The sequence below is a fragment of the Octodon degus genome, unplaced genomic scaffold (genome assembly GCF_000260255.1).
Source record: "Octodon degus isolate 3935 unplaced genomic scaffold, OctDeg1.0 scaffold00199, whole genome shotgun sequence".
Taxonomy (NCBI): Eukaryota; Metazoa; Chordata; class Mammalia; order Rodentia; family Octodontidae; genus Octodon; species Octodon degus.
Genome location: NW_004524775.1, coordinates 2,861,573 through 2,878,099, shown reverse-complemented (window position 1 = coordinate 2,878,099; position 16,527 = coordinate 2,861,573). Strand labels below are relative to the sequence as shown.

Here is a 16,527-nt window from a genome sequence, read left to right as displayed (position 1 = left end):
CTCAGGATGCCTTAAGGGCAGGTCTGGTAAGGCACGAGGATGTGGGGATCCAGCCACAGAATCCTGAGCCTGCTTTGCTTAAGCAGGCACTTAAATAACTGAGCCAAAGGGCAGGCCCCCTGCCATGATTTCCATGTAGTGTTTATGATGTGCATATTATAATACTTTGGATTCCTCCTACTGAAATTATAAAATTCTAACAAACTTTTTTAATATCTCCAGAAATCATGTTGTCCTGTAATATATAATATTAGAAGCAGTTTTTGAGACCATCATTTAGTCTAGACACTAGCCCAGTATTAAAGTGAGTTGGGGGAGCCAGAGAGTAATTCAGCAGACTGAAGCATCTGCTTAGGCAAGTACAGGGACCAAGGTTCAACCCCCAGCACCACAAGCCATGCCAACCCCGCCCCCAGGGTGGGCTGAGCTGGCCACAAAAAGAAAAAATAAATTAAAAAAACATGTAAAATTAAAAAATAAACTGAGTTGGTAATTAATCTGTGGATCCTTTAACAAATCCTAAATGCAAAATCTGCAAGGCAAGGGGATCAAGTTCAAAATCAGTGGTGTCAATTCAGCGTGACCTTGCTCAAAATAAAAAAAAGTGAAAAAAGGACATGGAGATGTAGCTCAGTGCCAAGGCCCTGGGTTCAGTCCTCAGACCATATTCATGTGATGGAACGTGTAATGAAGGCATGGTTCCTTCTATGAAGGAGGGAGTTAGTAGGAGAATAAAGGGTGATAGAAATCCTGACACTGTTGGAAGAGCACAGCACGAGCTGTGGATTGTCAGCACCTGCAGTGGTGCCGTGGAGGACTGAGGCTAAGGTCGGTGTAGGAAGAGGCCACATGGCCTCATGAAATGACGGGCCCCAGCAGGAAATCTCTTTTGTTAGTATTTGCCTTTGTTTTGAGGAGTGGGCACATACATACTGTATTTTCACCACTTTCTATCCGTGAGTCCCCCCGCTGCCGCCTCCCTGCTTTGCCTGATAACCCTTTTTCATCTTCAAACAATCTGCCTCTTTATTTCCTACCATCTCTCTTTTATTTTACTCTTTAATTTATTTATATTTTGGGCTTCTCATATTAGAGAAACTATGTGGTAGTTAATTCTCCATTTCTGGCTTATTTTACTTTACATTATGGGATCAAGAGTCATGCATTTTCCTCTGAATGATGTGAATTCCTTGCTTAGTGGTTGAATAAAGTTCAATTTCGTTTGTGTATTACGTATTCTTTATCCATTGTCAACGCATGTGCATCTAGGCTGTTCCTTGAGCCTTGCTGTTGTGAATCGTACTGCGTGTATCACTGTAGTATGATGACTTTAACTCTTTTGGAATGTATCCAGGAGAGGTAGTTGGGTAAAATGGGCTTTCGATTTCCAGTGTCTTGAGCAGTCTCCATACTGAGAAGATCTTTGTTCTTGTTGATAAAACCTACCCACACATGCAGTCTTCTTTCTGTTCCCAGCAGTAGTTCCTGCTGAGGACAGGCCAGTGGGGCTCTGTTCTTTTTCTCTTCCATTGTGCTGCTCATAGAAGAGACTTGGATCAACAAGCACAAACTGTCAGTACAGGCTCAAGTTTGAAACACACACCTGAAATTAAATACTAGAAAGAACAGTAGAAAGGGCCATTGCTGGATGGCGTTGCGGTGCCCTTGGGCCAGGCAATATGAGTGCGTCACCTGACTGGTGTCTGTTTAGTCCCAGCCACACTCTTTGCCAGTGAGGAGGCTGAGCCGGGTCAGTGGAAGGGTGTCTGCCTGGGCTGGGACTTCAGGACTGTTGCTCTTTACAGTGCATATTGGATTTTGTCTTTTTCTGGGAGCAACAGAGCCATCCAGCAATGGCCCTTTCTACCTGTTATTTGGCATGCTTAAATGATAAGGTTTCTTTGCCTTTGGAACTGTTAGAACGAGGACTTAATTTGCCAGTAAAATTGAGTTTTCTCCAAAGTGGGCATCATTCACATTAAAATGCAATGTTTTTGTTTTTAGTTGTCAGAGCAAAGTTGAGGTGCTGTACTCTGTTAGTGGAGCCCGTTCTGTGCTCATGTCGCGCTCTGGGGCAGCATGCCTGTACAGTAGTTCGGCTGTAGTAGGAAGCCCTGTGCAGTCTGCACAGAGAGGTCAGTGTGTGTGCAGCCCAGTGAATATACACAGGCACAGCCAGCCAGTGTTGTGTGCATTTTGCAGTGATGTTTACATGTAAAGATGGACAGTGTAATTGTATCATCAGGATTGTCATTTGATGGCCAAAATGAAATTTACAGGTAGAAGTAACAAATGTAAAGAGGATTTAGAGACTAATTGTGCAACTTTTCTTCACCATTCTAATTGTTTGTTTGCTTACGTAATCTAGCTTTTATCTGGGCCTCTGAGTCCCAATGAGAGTTTCCTGAGGTACCTTACTCTTCCTCAAGACAATGAGCTTGCCATTGATTTAAGACAAACTGCAGTTGTCGTCATGGCCCATTTAGACCGCCTGGCTACTCCCTGTATGCCGCCTCTGTGTAGCTCCCCAACGTCTCATAAGGTATGTATTGAAGTGTCATTTTTTTCTTGCAGTGCTGGGGATTGAACTCAGACCCTTAAACATGGTGGGGAAGTGCTTTCCTGCTGCGCTGTGCTCTGGCCCTTAGAGCAGTGTTCTCTGTATGTTCCAGTTAGACTCCCAGAGGCTCAGTCTGTGTGTGTAGACTTACTTTCGTTATTGTGGTGGGAGTTGACTTAGATTTTTTTAAAACTCAGATTTTATTGGTATGTTTCACATATACATTGCTCACATTCATCGTAGAGAATTTATATTTGTACATGATATAACTTGATTTTTCTTTTCCCATCACCCTATCCCCCCTTTCACCTCTCCTCCCCTCCTTTGCAAAAGCTTTATTTTCAGTTTTTCCTTCTTTTCTCTTTTTTTTTATTTACTTTTTCCCTAACCCCTTCCTTGTTCCCTTACCCATTTGAGCCTGACTTACTTTATTTTATTTTTTTGCGGAACCAGGGATTGAACTCAGGCCCTTGGCGCTTGCCAGGGAAGCGCCTATTCCACTGAGCCATCTCCCCGGCCCCCTGACTTATATTTTAAAAACATGTTTAAAATAGTTTAAGATGTTGTCAGGGTCAGAGTAACTAGTGAGCAAGCTGAGATGCACAGGGCTTCGGACCCAGACTGGGGTTCCCAGAGAGAGGACCTATATCAGCACAGCTACAACCTTTCTGCCTTTTGCAGAGACGTTCCAGGGCTATTTTTTCTGCTGCTAGAAGTGCTAGTGATCAAGCCCAGGGTCTTATACATGCTAAACATGTGTTCTACCACTGAGTTGCCTCTCTAGCCTAGAGCTTTATTTATTTATTTATTTATTTGTATTTTAAGGAAGGGTCTATAGTGCGTTCAGGGTCTCACTACTAGATGGGACTCCTAGTGATCTGCCCGTTTATAACCTCTCAAGAGCTGGGATTACAGGCGTGCACCACCACGCCCAGGCTCAATTGTGATCTCAGGGTGCCCCAGGGTGGGGGGGGGGCATGGGGGGGCCGCATGGCAGGCCCAGGGATCAGACCCCTGGGCCCTGTGCCTGCTTGCAGGCACTTTAATCTGCCAAGCTATTTGGCCGGCCCTTAGAGCCTTTTTAATATACTCTGAACATGAGTTGTCTTGGTATGTCATGTAATAATGACAGTCTAGTTATGCGTTGTATAGGGACCATTGTATAATGGTAATAGTAGAGATCTCCCTGTGTGGAGGGCACCATGCCAGCCCATCACCAACCTACATACATGCTTTCTCTCATCGTAATGACTTTCCTTCAGCACATCCAGGGGAAAGCCACAATTTGGGATCTTAATGAACTTTGTCTGGGTCATACAGTGTGATTCTGATTCTGAGTCCAGGTTTTTTCTCTTTAAATATAAACAGCACTTGTTAAACTTTACAATAATATTTTCAAAAGTAACTAATATAGTCACATGGTTCAGTAACCTAAATTGTACACAGAGATACACTGTCACTTGCCCCTCTGACCTTCATTTACCCAGTGTCTCCATTGCTTGTTTTCATTTTTGTTTGCCTCTCTAAGCTTTTGCTGTTCTCTGGAATGAACGTTTAGTTGTAGCATGTTAACTTATTATGTACTTTATTTTTCTTACTAAAAAGAGAGTTTTCTGTGTGAGACAGAGCTTCTCAGTTTTTAGGTGTTTAGTGTGCCATGTGTACATGGACCTAGAGCTTATTTTTTAAATGAGTCTCATATTGGTGAACACTTGCTGCCAAAACTTTGCTACTCAGACACTGCCATGGTGATTGATGTGGGGTGTGTGTGTGTGTGTGTGTGTGTGTGTGTGTCTGTGCGTCAGAGAAATGACCTGAGTGGGCTTGTTATCTCCATGTTGCTTCTTTGTAGCTTAATCCCTTTTACCCTGGTTTTAGGGATGCTTGTCTCCCAGCTTTGTACTTAGATTTTTTTAGGTTTTGCCTATACTGGGACAAAATGAGAATGTGATGTCATTTGAGCATTTGAAAAATACATTGGAAAGCCAGGTCTGTCATAATGAAATACTGTAGAAAAATAGCCAATTCTTTCTTGTTAACTGAGGTAATATGGGATATTCTATTTGGTTGTTTGTATCAGCTGCTTTCTTTCCTTGCTTTGTTTTCAGCTTAGAGTATGTCGATATTCCTCCTCAGCAATTCCTTGCTATAAAAACATTTACTTGCTTTCTTATCTTGCAGGGATCATTGCAGGAGGTCATAGGTTGGGGGTTAATAGGATGGAAATACTATGCCAATGTAATCGGCCCAATCCAGTGTGAAGGCCTTGCCAACCTTGGGGTCACACAGGTTGCATGTGCAGAGAAGCGCTTCCTGATCCTGTCCCGCAGTGGCCGAGTGTATACGCAGGCCTACAACAGCGACACCCTGGTAGGTGTTGTGGGCAGTGTGCCTGTGTGCTTCCCTCACTGTACATGGTCTCTCCCACAGATGCCACAGGGTCTACTTGCTTTTAATGACTGATCAGCATCTGTTAATTGTATATTATTAGTGGGGCTGGTGAGATGGCGCAGTGGTCTAAAGCACCTACTTGGAGCAAGCTTGGCAAAGCACAGGGACCACGGTTCAATCCCCCAGCACCACATGCCAGCCAGCCCCGCCCCCTGGTGGGCTGAGCTGGCCACACACAAACACAAATAAATAAATACTAAAAAAATTGTATATTATTAGTTATATTTAATCATCTCCATTGTTAGCCTTATTGTCAAGATTTCAGGGTATTAAAATCAGGAAATGCTTCTTCATTTTTTTTCTTAGGTATTTAGTACAGGGTCTGCAGGGACTCACTGCACAGATCAGATTTGTAGTAAACCTCCTGTTTTCAGCCTCCCAAGTGGCGCTTGCCACCACGCCCAGTATCAGTCCCTGTCTCATTGTGCCCTGGGAGCGAGGCCGGCACAACATGCAGGTGCTTTAGTCCACTGAGCTATCTGGCTGTCCCCAGGAAATGCTTATGTTGATTATAATTTCTGTTTGTAAATGTTACCGCTTAGTATATGAGCTCACTTACCCTTGCGGCCAGCTGGAGTGAGTCTGAGGAGCATGATAGCACCTTGTGGCATGCATAGTCTTACTAGGGAGAGCTGTGTGTCACTTTTTACAGAAGCAGCCTCTGCTGCCCAGCACTAGCACTGACCATGCCTGCAATGACTTAGAAGTTGTCTGTTCTCCTGCTGGTGTTAGGAAAGGTGAGCTGGAGAGCTGCCCTCGCCTCTCTGAAGGTTCCTGGTCTTTCAGTTAGCACAGGCTTATTCAGGACAGAGAAATGACTGGGAAGAGTTCTGCTCTTTTCATTATCATTAGACTTATCCTAATTTTCTTCCTGTTTTTACCTTTTTAGGCCCCACAACTGGTCCAAGGTCTTGCCTCCAGAAATATTGTAAAAATTGCTGCCCATTCTGATGGTCATCACTATCTGGCCTTGGCTGCCACTGGAGAGGTGTATTCCTGGGGCTGTGGGGACGGTGGACGACTGGGCCACGGGGACACTGTGTATGTACAGCTCATTCTTGCATGTGACATTCTGTCCTCTGTGGCTGTATCTGCAAAAGGATGGGAAAGGTCATTCAGTTGCTCCAGAATGTAGAGCTCAGGCAGTGAGGGGTACCGTCTTGTGTGCAGCCTTCACGACTCCTCAGGAGCTTGGTCTACAAGTAGGAGGTTATGGCAGTCGGCCCTCCTGCTTTCTCCCAATAGCCAGCAGTAGTCGGCCCTCCTGCTCTCTCCAGCACAGCCAGCAGTTGCGTCCTCCGCCATATCTTCTAAAGCAAATCCAAGTGCTGTCTTTTCATTAATAAATACTTCACATATCACTAACCAGTAAGGTCCCCTTTTTCTTGGACTGTATTATCCTCACAGGACAAAGATAAAACAGTTTTTACCTTTATTTTGTGGAAGCTGTGGATTAATGTAACAAAATAGAAATCAAACAAAAAGCAGTTGTTACAAATGCCCAGTTGTAAAATTGAGAGTTCTGCCATTTCTGTGATCACAGCAGAACTCCTTTTTTACTTTGGTGTTGTGTATGGATCCTGGTGTTAAAGCCTTTAGTATCTGGTAGAAATTGCAATTGTATGCGTGTGGCAAGCTAGCAGACTGACTTCATGTGGTCAGTAATGAGCAGGAGTAGAAGTGACTACAGTCCTGCCTGCCTCCGTAGCTGGAGAGGAGACAAAGGCGTGTGGCCTGCTCACAGTAAGGGGTGTAAGTAGATGGAGACATTATAGCTCAAGACACGTGTAGGGAAGAATCCCAAATGGGCAGAAAAGCAGTGACTCATGTGGTGTCTTATTCATACAAGAACCTGGAAATGCCCCTCAGTGTAGCAGGATTGGAAGAGATTAAACACAAGTGATGAATCTGTAGTGAAAAAGAGTTAAACTCGACCTATAATCCCAGCACTCTGGAGGGAGGCAGGAGGCAGGAGGCAGGAGGCAGGAGGATCTCAAGTTCAAGCCCAGCTGGGAAATTTAGCATGACTCACAAAATGAAGAATAAGAAAAGGGCTTGGGATGTAGCTCAGTGTGAAAGCCGTAGGCTCATGCCCCTGTACCACAAAAAAGAAAACCCCCAGAGGAGCTGAAGATTGTTTTCATTGTGCGTACCCTGGAAGGGAGTGGGCTTGGCACGGGGTGCATGGCACTTGAGAGGCACTGAAGTACGGGATGGTATTTTTAATTTAGTAGGTCTAAGTGTTTCCTGAGAGAACAACCTTAGTTGAGGTGAAGTGCTAGAGTAAGCAGCTTGTCTCTGGCTCTAAGAGTTTTGGAAGGAGAAGGGTGGGTGTTCTGATGGCAGGAGTTGGAGAAAAACTTCGGGGAGAGTTTAGTTGAGCCAAGCACGTTAGGGGGAAATTGTGCAGAGCAGAGTCATTGGCTGTTACTGTGTGAGTCTGAGCTGCTGATGGTCACACTGTAAGTAAATGTCTCGGAGAGGTCAGAGTGGGTGTGCACCATTGTTCATGAAGTGTTACTCATCCTTGGAAATTTTTCTGGATTATAAGAGCAGAATTTCTATTTAATCCTTGCTGACTCATACTTCCTTTATAAACTGCAGATTACAGTGTGCATTAGGAAAGCCTGCTTGCTTCGTTCTGTCCACATTTATTTCATAAATACATTTGTACATATATGTATTAAATTCCACACCCTTTGTAACGTTTACATGCACTTACATGCATCAGTTTGCAGGGTATAACTGACTTTTGTGAATGCATGCTGTTGGAATTACCACAATTGAGACAGAGGGTGTTTTCACTGCCTTTTGGAATCTGTTTGTACCTTTACAGTTAATCCCTTCTTATCTGTAGCTCCTGGAACTCTCTGCTCTGTCCTCTGTTGATACTGTTTTGCTTTTTCCAAAATTGAATCTAAACACAATTTTACAACATAGGATTTTGTTTCTGGCATCTTTTATTTCACATAGAGTTTTCTGAGTCATTCTTACGGGTCTTTATTCCCCTTGCTCCTACCGGACCATGTTTGGGGCACTGTGCATAGAGCCGGTGTATGCTTTCGTGTATGAGATTCTAATGGAAACTGTTTGGATATTTGTCCTGAACCAGCGGGTCAGTCAACGAAGGTCACCTGGGAGAGGAGCGGGGCATTGAAGAGGGGACAAAGGACAGGAGACGCGAGAAATGGAGACAAGACAGGATTCTGATCAAGTCTCGTTTATTCAGGGGAGGTGCTGGGTATATGTAGTGGAGGCATAGGGAAATGACGTCAGCAGGTAAAAGGCACGAGTAACTAGGCAACCGGGCTGTGACAGGAAGTCTCGGCTCTTGGGGTCAGCAGGTATCTAGGCAACGGGCGAAGGTGCAACCCCTGGGGCATAGCACGTGATTCACGGGGAATAGGCAAGGTGAGAAGGACCATAAACTTAACTCAGCAGGGGAATAGAAACTTAAGAAAATAGCTGACACTATTATAAAATGGGGACCAGTTAATGGCCTCCCACAGATATTCCTGCTGGACACTTCAGGGTGGTGTTGGCGTCCAGATTAACAGAGGTGTTAGCAGTGTCAGTGTTGGGTTTTCTCTTGGATATTCCATAAGATCCCTGAAAGGTGAAGCTGTCTTGATACTATGATAGTCTAGTGCAGATGAGGACGGTCCTCTGCCAAACATGAGAAGTGCCTAGAAGGCCAGTCATATCTGTTCCCTTCTTCCCACAGGCCTCTGGAGGAGCCAAGGGTGATCTCTGCCTTTTCAGGGAAACAGGGAGGGAAGCATGTGGTGCACATCGCCTGCGGCAGCACCTACAGCGCAGCCATCACTGCTGAGGGGGAGCTGTACACCTGGGGCCGAGGAAACTACGGCCGGCTGGGCCATGGTATGTTTACCGCATGGAGCAGGAAATGTGACGGCGCTGTCCACCCTGGAGAGGATGAATAATGACACGTATGTCTGTTTAAAGGTTCTAGTGAAGATGAGGCCATTCCAATGCTGGTGGCTGGTCTTAAAGGACTGAAAGTCATTGACGTTGCATGTGGCAGTGGGGATGCCCAGACTCTGGCTGTGACTGAGAACGGTATGTAGAATTCACACTGCTCGGGCAGACTCTGAAAGATGCTTATTACTGTTTTCCTGGAGGGGTGGGATTGCATTTATAAAGTGAACCTTGTGAGGTCACCCTGCTTGGCATCTATCTTTAAGTTAGTGAAGGGGCCCAGAAAAACTAGGCAGCTCCTGGTGACTTCTACCTGGTGGGTATTCTATATTTTATCTAAAAAACTAAAATGTGGGCTGGCCAAATAGCTCAGCGGATTAAAGTGCCTGCAAGCAGGCACAGGACCAGGGTTCTATCCCTGGGCTTGCTAGGCCGGCCCTGCCCCTGGGGCACGCTGAGACAGGGATTGAGACTGGGTGTGGTGATGCACACCTGTAATCCCAGCTCTTGGGAGGCTGTAAGCAGGCGGATCACTACTAGTCTGACCTAGTAGTGAGACCCTAAACACCCTGTAGACCCTTCCCTAAAATACAAAACAAAACAAAACAAAAAAATGCAATGGAACAATTGATGTGAATTATCTCTGGTTATTAGTAACAGTCCCTAAAGTGCAGCTGCTCTATGTTTCCAATGTTAATTAAACCCTGCTTACACTGTGTTTTTGATGCTTCGCTGGTTGCCTGTTTTTCATTTTAGTTTTTTGTTTGTGCTCATTAGTGAGGCTATACTTTTATATTGAATTTTTATTTTTGTGGGTATATTTGTTAGGTTTCCTGGTTAGAATCATGCTTTTTGTTTTTGCTATGTTGCTCGGTATTAAACTCAGGGCCTCATGCATGCCAGGTAGATGTGGCATCCACCCCATCTACCATGGTGCAATATCCTTGGCCCATTGTGTTCACATTTTGCAATGGTATCTGCTGCTGCTGTCATGCTGTGTCCTTGGCATATTGTTAGTCCTGGGCAGTGAGGGTTTGCTGTCTGAATCAGCTGGGAAATCTCAGCCTGCTGTCTCCCACAGGGTTAGAAAAGCATGTTGGGAAGAGACTTTTGGGGGTTTCTTTGCTGAAAGATAAAGATTATTTCAGATACTTTCCTATCCACGTGTGAGTACCGTCGATGGTACAGATATTGTTAGAATCACGTTTCTGCTAACACGAGATCTAGAGAAGATGATTTCATCTGCCATCTGAAAGATCCTTCATGACACAAAGCTTTGGGTTTGATATCTCATTGTTTTTAAATAATCATTGTTGACATGTCTTACAAAATGCTTAACTCAGAAAGTTCCCTCTTCTCTCTCTGTTTTTTTTCTTTTTCTTTTTTTTTCTTTTTTTCTTTTTTTTTTTTTTTTTTTTTGATATGTAGTCTTGGTTTGTTACCTACACTGACCTTAAACACCTGGCCTGAAGCAGTCCTCCTGCCTTATCCTCCAGAGCAGCTAGGATTATAGGCACAGACCATTATGTCTTTCCAGAAGTGTTTTCTTAAATAAATTGTGGTAGGATGTTTTTGTTGGCTTTCTTGATGTGAAAGTGATATATTACGAAAATACATTGTCAGTGTTGACTAAATTGTCATAAATAGCATTTTGGACATTGCCTATTCACACTGGTGTTTCTTTGCCTCAAATCTCACAGGGAAATGTGCCAGCTGCACTATTGGATTTCAAGACAGTTGGTGTAGTAGCAGCATCCCACCCTGTGCAGTCTGCCCTGGAGTGGTGGGCTCACTTAGGACAGTAGGGATGGCCAAGTGGGCTGTATGAGCAGTGTGGTTTTATTCAGAGTGTTGAGAGTATACCAAGCCTTTCAGCGTTGTGTATACACACTGACAAAAGTAGTGGACACGTTCAGTGGATCATTAACCTGCGTGGGCATGGAGGGGACAGAAGTGTTTGGGTAGCTGGAGAGTGGTCAGGGGACTGTAGCTGTGTGCTGTTGATCTTTGTTCTGGTGTCTTCTGGGGCAGTGGAGCGCTTTGATTTGTGCTCAGCATTTAGTTGAAGCAGTATTATTGCGCATAGAGTTGGAATGTTTTTTTAAATTTAATTAAAACAAAATCAGCTTTTCCTTATTAAATGCTTCTTTTAAAATCTCAAGTATAAATTTGATTTTGTTTGGTCAGTGGAGTATTGACTGTATACTTCGGTGATTTGGACTTTTATGGGTTATTGGTTACATAATTTTCTGGGTTTTGGAACTGGGAATCAAACTCTGGACCTTGTGCTTGCCACTGACCTATACCCTCAGTAATTTTCAACCATTTAAAAATGTCCATGGAAAGAAACAGTTAATTTTACCCAATGCATTTGTATTTTCTAGGACAAGTGTGGTCTTGGGGAGATGGAGACTATGGCAAATTGGGCAGAGGTGGTAGTGATGGCTGCAAAACGCCAAAGCTGATTGAAAAGCTTCAGGATTTAGATGTCGTCAAAGTTCGCTGTGGAAGTCAATTTTCAATTGCTTTGACAAAAGATGGCCAAGTTTATTCATGGGGAAAAGGTGACAATCAAAGACTTGGTCATGGAACAGAGGAACATGTCCGTTATCCCAAACTTTTGGAAGGCTTGCAAGGTGAGTACCCGTGCAAACTTATGGGGCAGCTTCTTTACCAATCTTTGAAACTGCAGATTTTTCTTTTCTTACCTGACATTTCATGAGTGGCCTGTCATGAGAAACTTGATAAAGAACTCAGTAGGTATAGATAATAATTGGAAAGTGGTTAGTCTGTATCATGAAGTAGCCTAAAATTATTTTTACCAAATTGTTTGATTTTTTTTTTTTGGGGGGGGTCCTGGGGATTGAACTTGGGGCCTTGCGCTTGTCAGGCAGGAATTTACGCTGCTGAGCTGTATTCCCAGCCTCAAATTCAGTTTGATACCCATTCAGTTTTTCTAACATTGAAGAGTTCATCACTTAGGAAGCTGGGCTCAGGATGGCAGCTGCTTCTCAATGTGTGATATGTACATGTGTACACTGCAGGAACCATGCACATGCTTTGTGCTGTGGGCCTGTATGGGAGGCGAAATCAGGTTTCCTTGGAGTGGTCTGATTTGCATTTATCCTTGGGGCATGCAGGTGCCTCTGAAGTGGGGGCAGAGAAGTTGGGAACTCCTGGGACATACGCTTCAGTGCTAACTATGACAGTCTTACTAAGGAGGATGCACGCTTCAGCAGGTTGAGGGCTGTCAGAACCTTAGCCACTGGCCTGTAGGAGGAAGCTTTGAAAGGGGAAAGCTGGATTTTCTGTATTGCTTGGTGTGGAGGGTGTAGGTCAACTCCACTCCAATGAAGACCTGATAAAGTACAGACAAGCTGACAAGAAAGCAAGGAAAGGCTGGATGTGGTGCACTCTTGTAATCCCAGCACTCTTGGAGGCTGAGGCGGAAGGATCATTGTAAGTTTGAGACCAGCCTGGGCTATATATAATGTGAGCTCAAGGCCAGCCTGAACTGCATAGGAGACCTCGTGTCAAAGAGACAAAAGGGGGGAAAAAAGCAGGCAAGGAAGAAGAAGGGGAAGTAAGTGGGTTGCACATCAGATGATTTTTAACATTTTAACATTTTCTCTTCTAGTGCAAGAGTGGGGAGCCTTTTTATTAAGGACTAGAGTGTAGGGGTTTTTTTCTTTGGGTACTGGGGATCGAACTCAGGATCTTGTGCTTGCCAGGCAATTGCTTAATACCACTGAGCTATGTCCCTGGCTAGACTGTAGGTATTTTAACCAAGGAGCCTGGCTGTATGCATAAAAACAGGTATGCAGTTGCATTTGCTATGAGATTAAAGCTTAGTGGGTCCTGATGCTCATTCTTCATTTATGCTTTTTGGTTTACGAAACGTTTAGGTGAGGCTTGCCATTTCCTTTCACCACCAGTTTCATTGTAAAGCACGTGGATAGCCTGAGCCTCAGGAGGCTTGTGTGCTCATAAAGTGTGTATTATTTTCCAAGCTTCTGAGGTGGTTGTAGAGTTACATAGGTTACTGTGTGTTGTGGGACTGTAATTTCACTTGCCTCTTGTTTATCTTTCCCTCCATTAGCAAGGGAAATCCACTTCCTCAGTTCATTTATTAGGTATAGGAATAGCCTATTCCGTGAGCATATTTAAGTTTGTGTAGGTAGTTTCGTCGTTCCCAATGTTCTGCAGTCTCTGAATAGATTGTTCTTATAGTACTTTTCCACTGAATAATGTGTTGATATTGCTCAGAAATGTGCCTCATGTATATTATGTTAGATTCACAAAAAAGGAAAAATGTAATATTTTAATGTTATTTAAATAGGAAAAATGTTTTAAAGATTTTTATATCATACAGTTTGGGGGAGAAAAACAGTTCCTTTTAAGAAAACTTCCTCAGTGAGGAGTATGCTTTGCATAGTTGTAGTTATGGCTAAAAAATTGAGCTCATATTTACTGAAAAATACATTGTATCATCAACATCATTATATGTGAGTATTTGTGAGAATGTCTTAGTGCCCTAGAATGTTAAAAAAACAATTCTTTCTGTTTGAAATCAGTCTAAGAGTTGGTGAAGAGAGGCTGCAGAAGTACTTACAAAATCTTAGCTTCTATTGTGTTACTTTAAGTAGGTTCTTTCTAAGCCACTAAAATCCTTGCGCAGTGTGGAAGGGGAAAGAAACTCAATTCTGTCATCTTCCTAATTAATTTCAGAAGCAGTCTGTACACTTCAAAAACTGTTATTATTGTTTAAAACATGAAGTTCATGAGGCAGAGGAGAGACCTGCGGCAGCAGGGAGCAGTGGGGCCAGGAGCGGGTGCCTGTGCCCAGCCTAACTGATCCAGAGTGGGCAGCGAGGGCCGGTGTGGCGAGCAGAACTGTGTCACTGTTCATGAAGCTGTTTGGGGCTGGTGGGGATAAGTCTGGCAAGGGCAGCCCAACACCCCCAGGAGGCCATCCAGCTACTACAGGACGCGGAGGAGATGCAAAGCAAAAAACAGGAGTTCCTGGAGAAGAAGACTGAGCAGAATTGGCAGCCGCCAAGAAGCACGGCACCAAAAACAAGCGCACGGCCCTCCAGGCACTGAAGTGCAAGAAGAGATCCAAGGGTCAGCTGGCGCAGATTGATGACGGCACACTGTCCACCATCGAGTTCCAGCGGGAGGCCCTGGAGAACACCAACACCAGCACCGAGGTGCTCAAGAACATGGCTACATCGCCAAGGCCATGAAGGCCGCACATGACAACATAGACATGAATAAAGTTGATGAGTCAGTGCAGATGGTGCTGACCAGCAAGAGCTTGCAGAGGAGATTTCCACAGCTATTACCAGACCTGTAGGGCTTGGAGAAGAATTTGATGAGGATGAGCTCATGGCAGAATTGGAAGCCCTAGAACAGGAGGAGCTCGACAAGAATTTGCGGGAGACCAGTGGTCCTGAAACAGTTCTTCTACCAAATGTTCCCTCAGTAGCCTTGCCATCCAAATGCGCCCAGAAGAAAGAAGAGGAAGACAAAGACGTGAAGGAGTTGGAGAACTGGGCTGGAAACATGTAACTGGCCCAGATCAGCTGGGCCCAGACAGACTACTGACCTGCGCAGCAGCGGGCGGGCTGGAGGGCAGGGCAGTGCAGGCCGGGGCTGTTGCACTTGAATCTCGCTCCAAAGCAGTGGCTGCATCGCGGCTCACCTAGCGTAGCATGGCCTGTACCCCTTGGGGTGGGGGGCAAGGCGGGCAGGGGGCGGGGCCTGCTGTTTATAGTGTTGAGTTTCTGTAAAATAAATTGTATTTGCAAATCAAAAAAGCCCATGAAGTTCATCATATAAGAATAAAGCTAGGAAGGTGAAGTTTTGAGTTCTTAATCTATTTTGTTCACTGGAGTTCTTAATAAATTACTTCATATTATTAAATGATACTCTGATCTCATCCTGAATGAAGTTCAATTAAGAGGGAGAAAGAAAAAACAGATCTTAGTGTAGTTTTATTTATAAGCTATAGGTCTTCAGAAGTAAAAGCCGATGAAACATGAGATTTAAGAGTATATTCAACGCAAATGAACTGTGCTGAATATTAAAAGAACAGGTTACCATTAAGCAGTTATTATTCAGATGCAGATCTACAAAGTTTGAATTCATCTAGCTGTGGCTGGCTTCGGTCTGCTGCTGTGCTCAGCTCCTTCCTGCTGCAGCCCTTGGGGGTGAATCTGTTGTGCCCTTCTGGCAAGATATTCTGCTCCTGGACTAGCTGGGTGGTTCTGTCCCCTACTCTCTCTGCACAGACTGCAGCTGCAGTTTCACCCCAGGCCTGTATGCAGGCCTGAGCTGAGTCTGAAGGGGACAAGGGGGAGTAGGGGAGAGGGGAAGCTCCCCTACACACTCGCTGGGCCTGGGCTAGGGCTGGATCTGGGGGTCCCAAGAATGCTGCAGAAGTTCTCACTCATTGGGGGGGGTCGGCTGCGGAGTGGTGGGGGGTCCTAAGGGTGCGGAAGAGGGTCTCACACTGGGTGCCTGGGTTTGGACCAGACAGGTCCCACTGCATAGGGTAGCTGGAAGCTCTCCCACATACTCACCAAGCCTGGGCTAGGGCTGGATCTAAGCAGTTATTAAATGCCCAGTTGCTGGGAGCAAATGTCTTCTTAGACAGAGTTGCAGACTGAAAGCTGTTTCCTGTCTCTCTCTTCTCTCACAGGGAAGAAGGTGATTGATGTTGCTGCAGGCTCTACCCACTGTTTGGCTCTCACTGAGGACAGCGAGGTGCACAGCTGGGGGAGCAATGACCAGTGCCAGCACTTTGACACTTTGCGTGTGACCAAGCCAGAACCTGCTGCACTGCCAGGACTGGACACCAAGCACATAGTCGGCATTGCGTGCGGGCCAGCCCAGGTACTGAGTGGCTAGTTTAGGGTGGTGTCTTGTGCAGTTTTGGTTTCCATTTGTTCATTGCTAGCATGTACAAATACCATTGATTTTTGTATCTTGTACTGATGCCCTGCAGTTGTACCAAAAAATGAATTAGTTCTGTGGCCTTCTTCACAGTTATACTATGAAGTATACTGCTTGCGTATGGAGACAGTTCTCTCCCCCCCCCATCTGTATCCCTTTTATGTCTTTTCTTTGCCTTATTCTTCTGGACAGGACTTCTGTATGATGTGGAGTAGAAGTAGTGAAGGTGGGAACCCTTGCCTTCTCCCTGATCATAGGAGAATGTTTGGTCTTTTACTGTCAGCTACTCTGGTAGCTGCGGGGTTTTCTTGGAGATGCTTTATTACCAGATTAAGGCACTTTCCTTTAATTTTTACTCCTGGGAGAAGTATATCATGAGTAGACCCTGGAATTTGTCAAATGTTTTTACTTTTCAGATGATATGATCATGTGGTTTTCTTTCTGTAGTCTGTTACTTTTAAAGTTATCTTATTTCTTGTGGGTGTTTTTTTTTGTTCCTGACTTGTTGCATTCAGCAGTTGTTTCCTTTCTTCTAAGATGTCTGATTTTTTTTTTTAATTTTTATTTATTTATTTATTTGTGTGTGTGTGAACAGACTTCTGTTCAAATGGCAGGGTGTG

The 16,527-nt window shown here is 44.6% G+C and overlaps 1 protein-coding gene and 1 pseudogene across 1 annotated transcript in view; both read left to right on the top strand.

Moving 5' to 3' along the window:
* The window catches only part of Herc2 (HECT and RLD domain containing E3 ubiquitin protein ligase 2), a 215,642-nt gene that overhangs the window by 52,130 nt on the left and 146,985 nt on the right, over window positions 1-16,527 (top strand). Inside the window, exons 10-16 of the mRNA XM_004644472.2 lie at window positions 2,369-2,542; window positions 4,742-4,930; window positions 5,901-6,052; window positions 8,736-8,893; window positions 8,978-9,091; window positions 11,335-11,586; window positions 15,654-15,847. Of these exons, the coding sequence (XP_004644529.2) occupies window positions 2,369-2,542; window positions 4,742-4,930; window positions 5,901-6,052; window positions 8,736-8,893; window positions 8,978-9,091; window positions 11,335-11,586; window positions 15,654-15,847 (1,233 nt within the window). The remainder of the gene's footprint in view (window positions 1-2,368; window positions 2,543-4,741; window positions 4,931-5,900; window positions 6,053-8,735; window positions 8,894-8,977; window positions 9,092-11,334; window positions 11,587-15,653; window positions 15,848-16,527) is intronic.
* LOC105743978 lies at window positions 12,753-14,521 on the top strand (annotated as a pseudogene).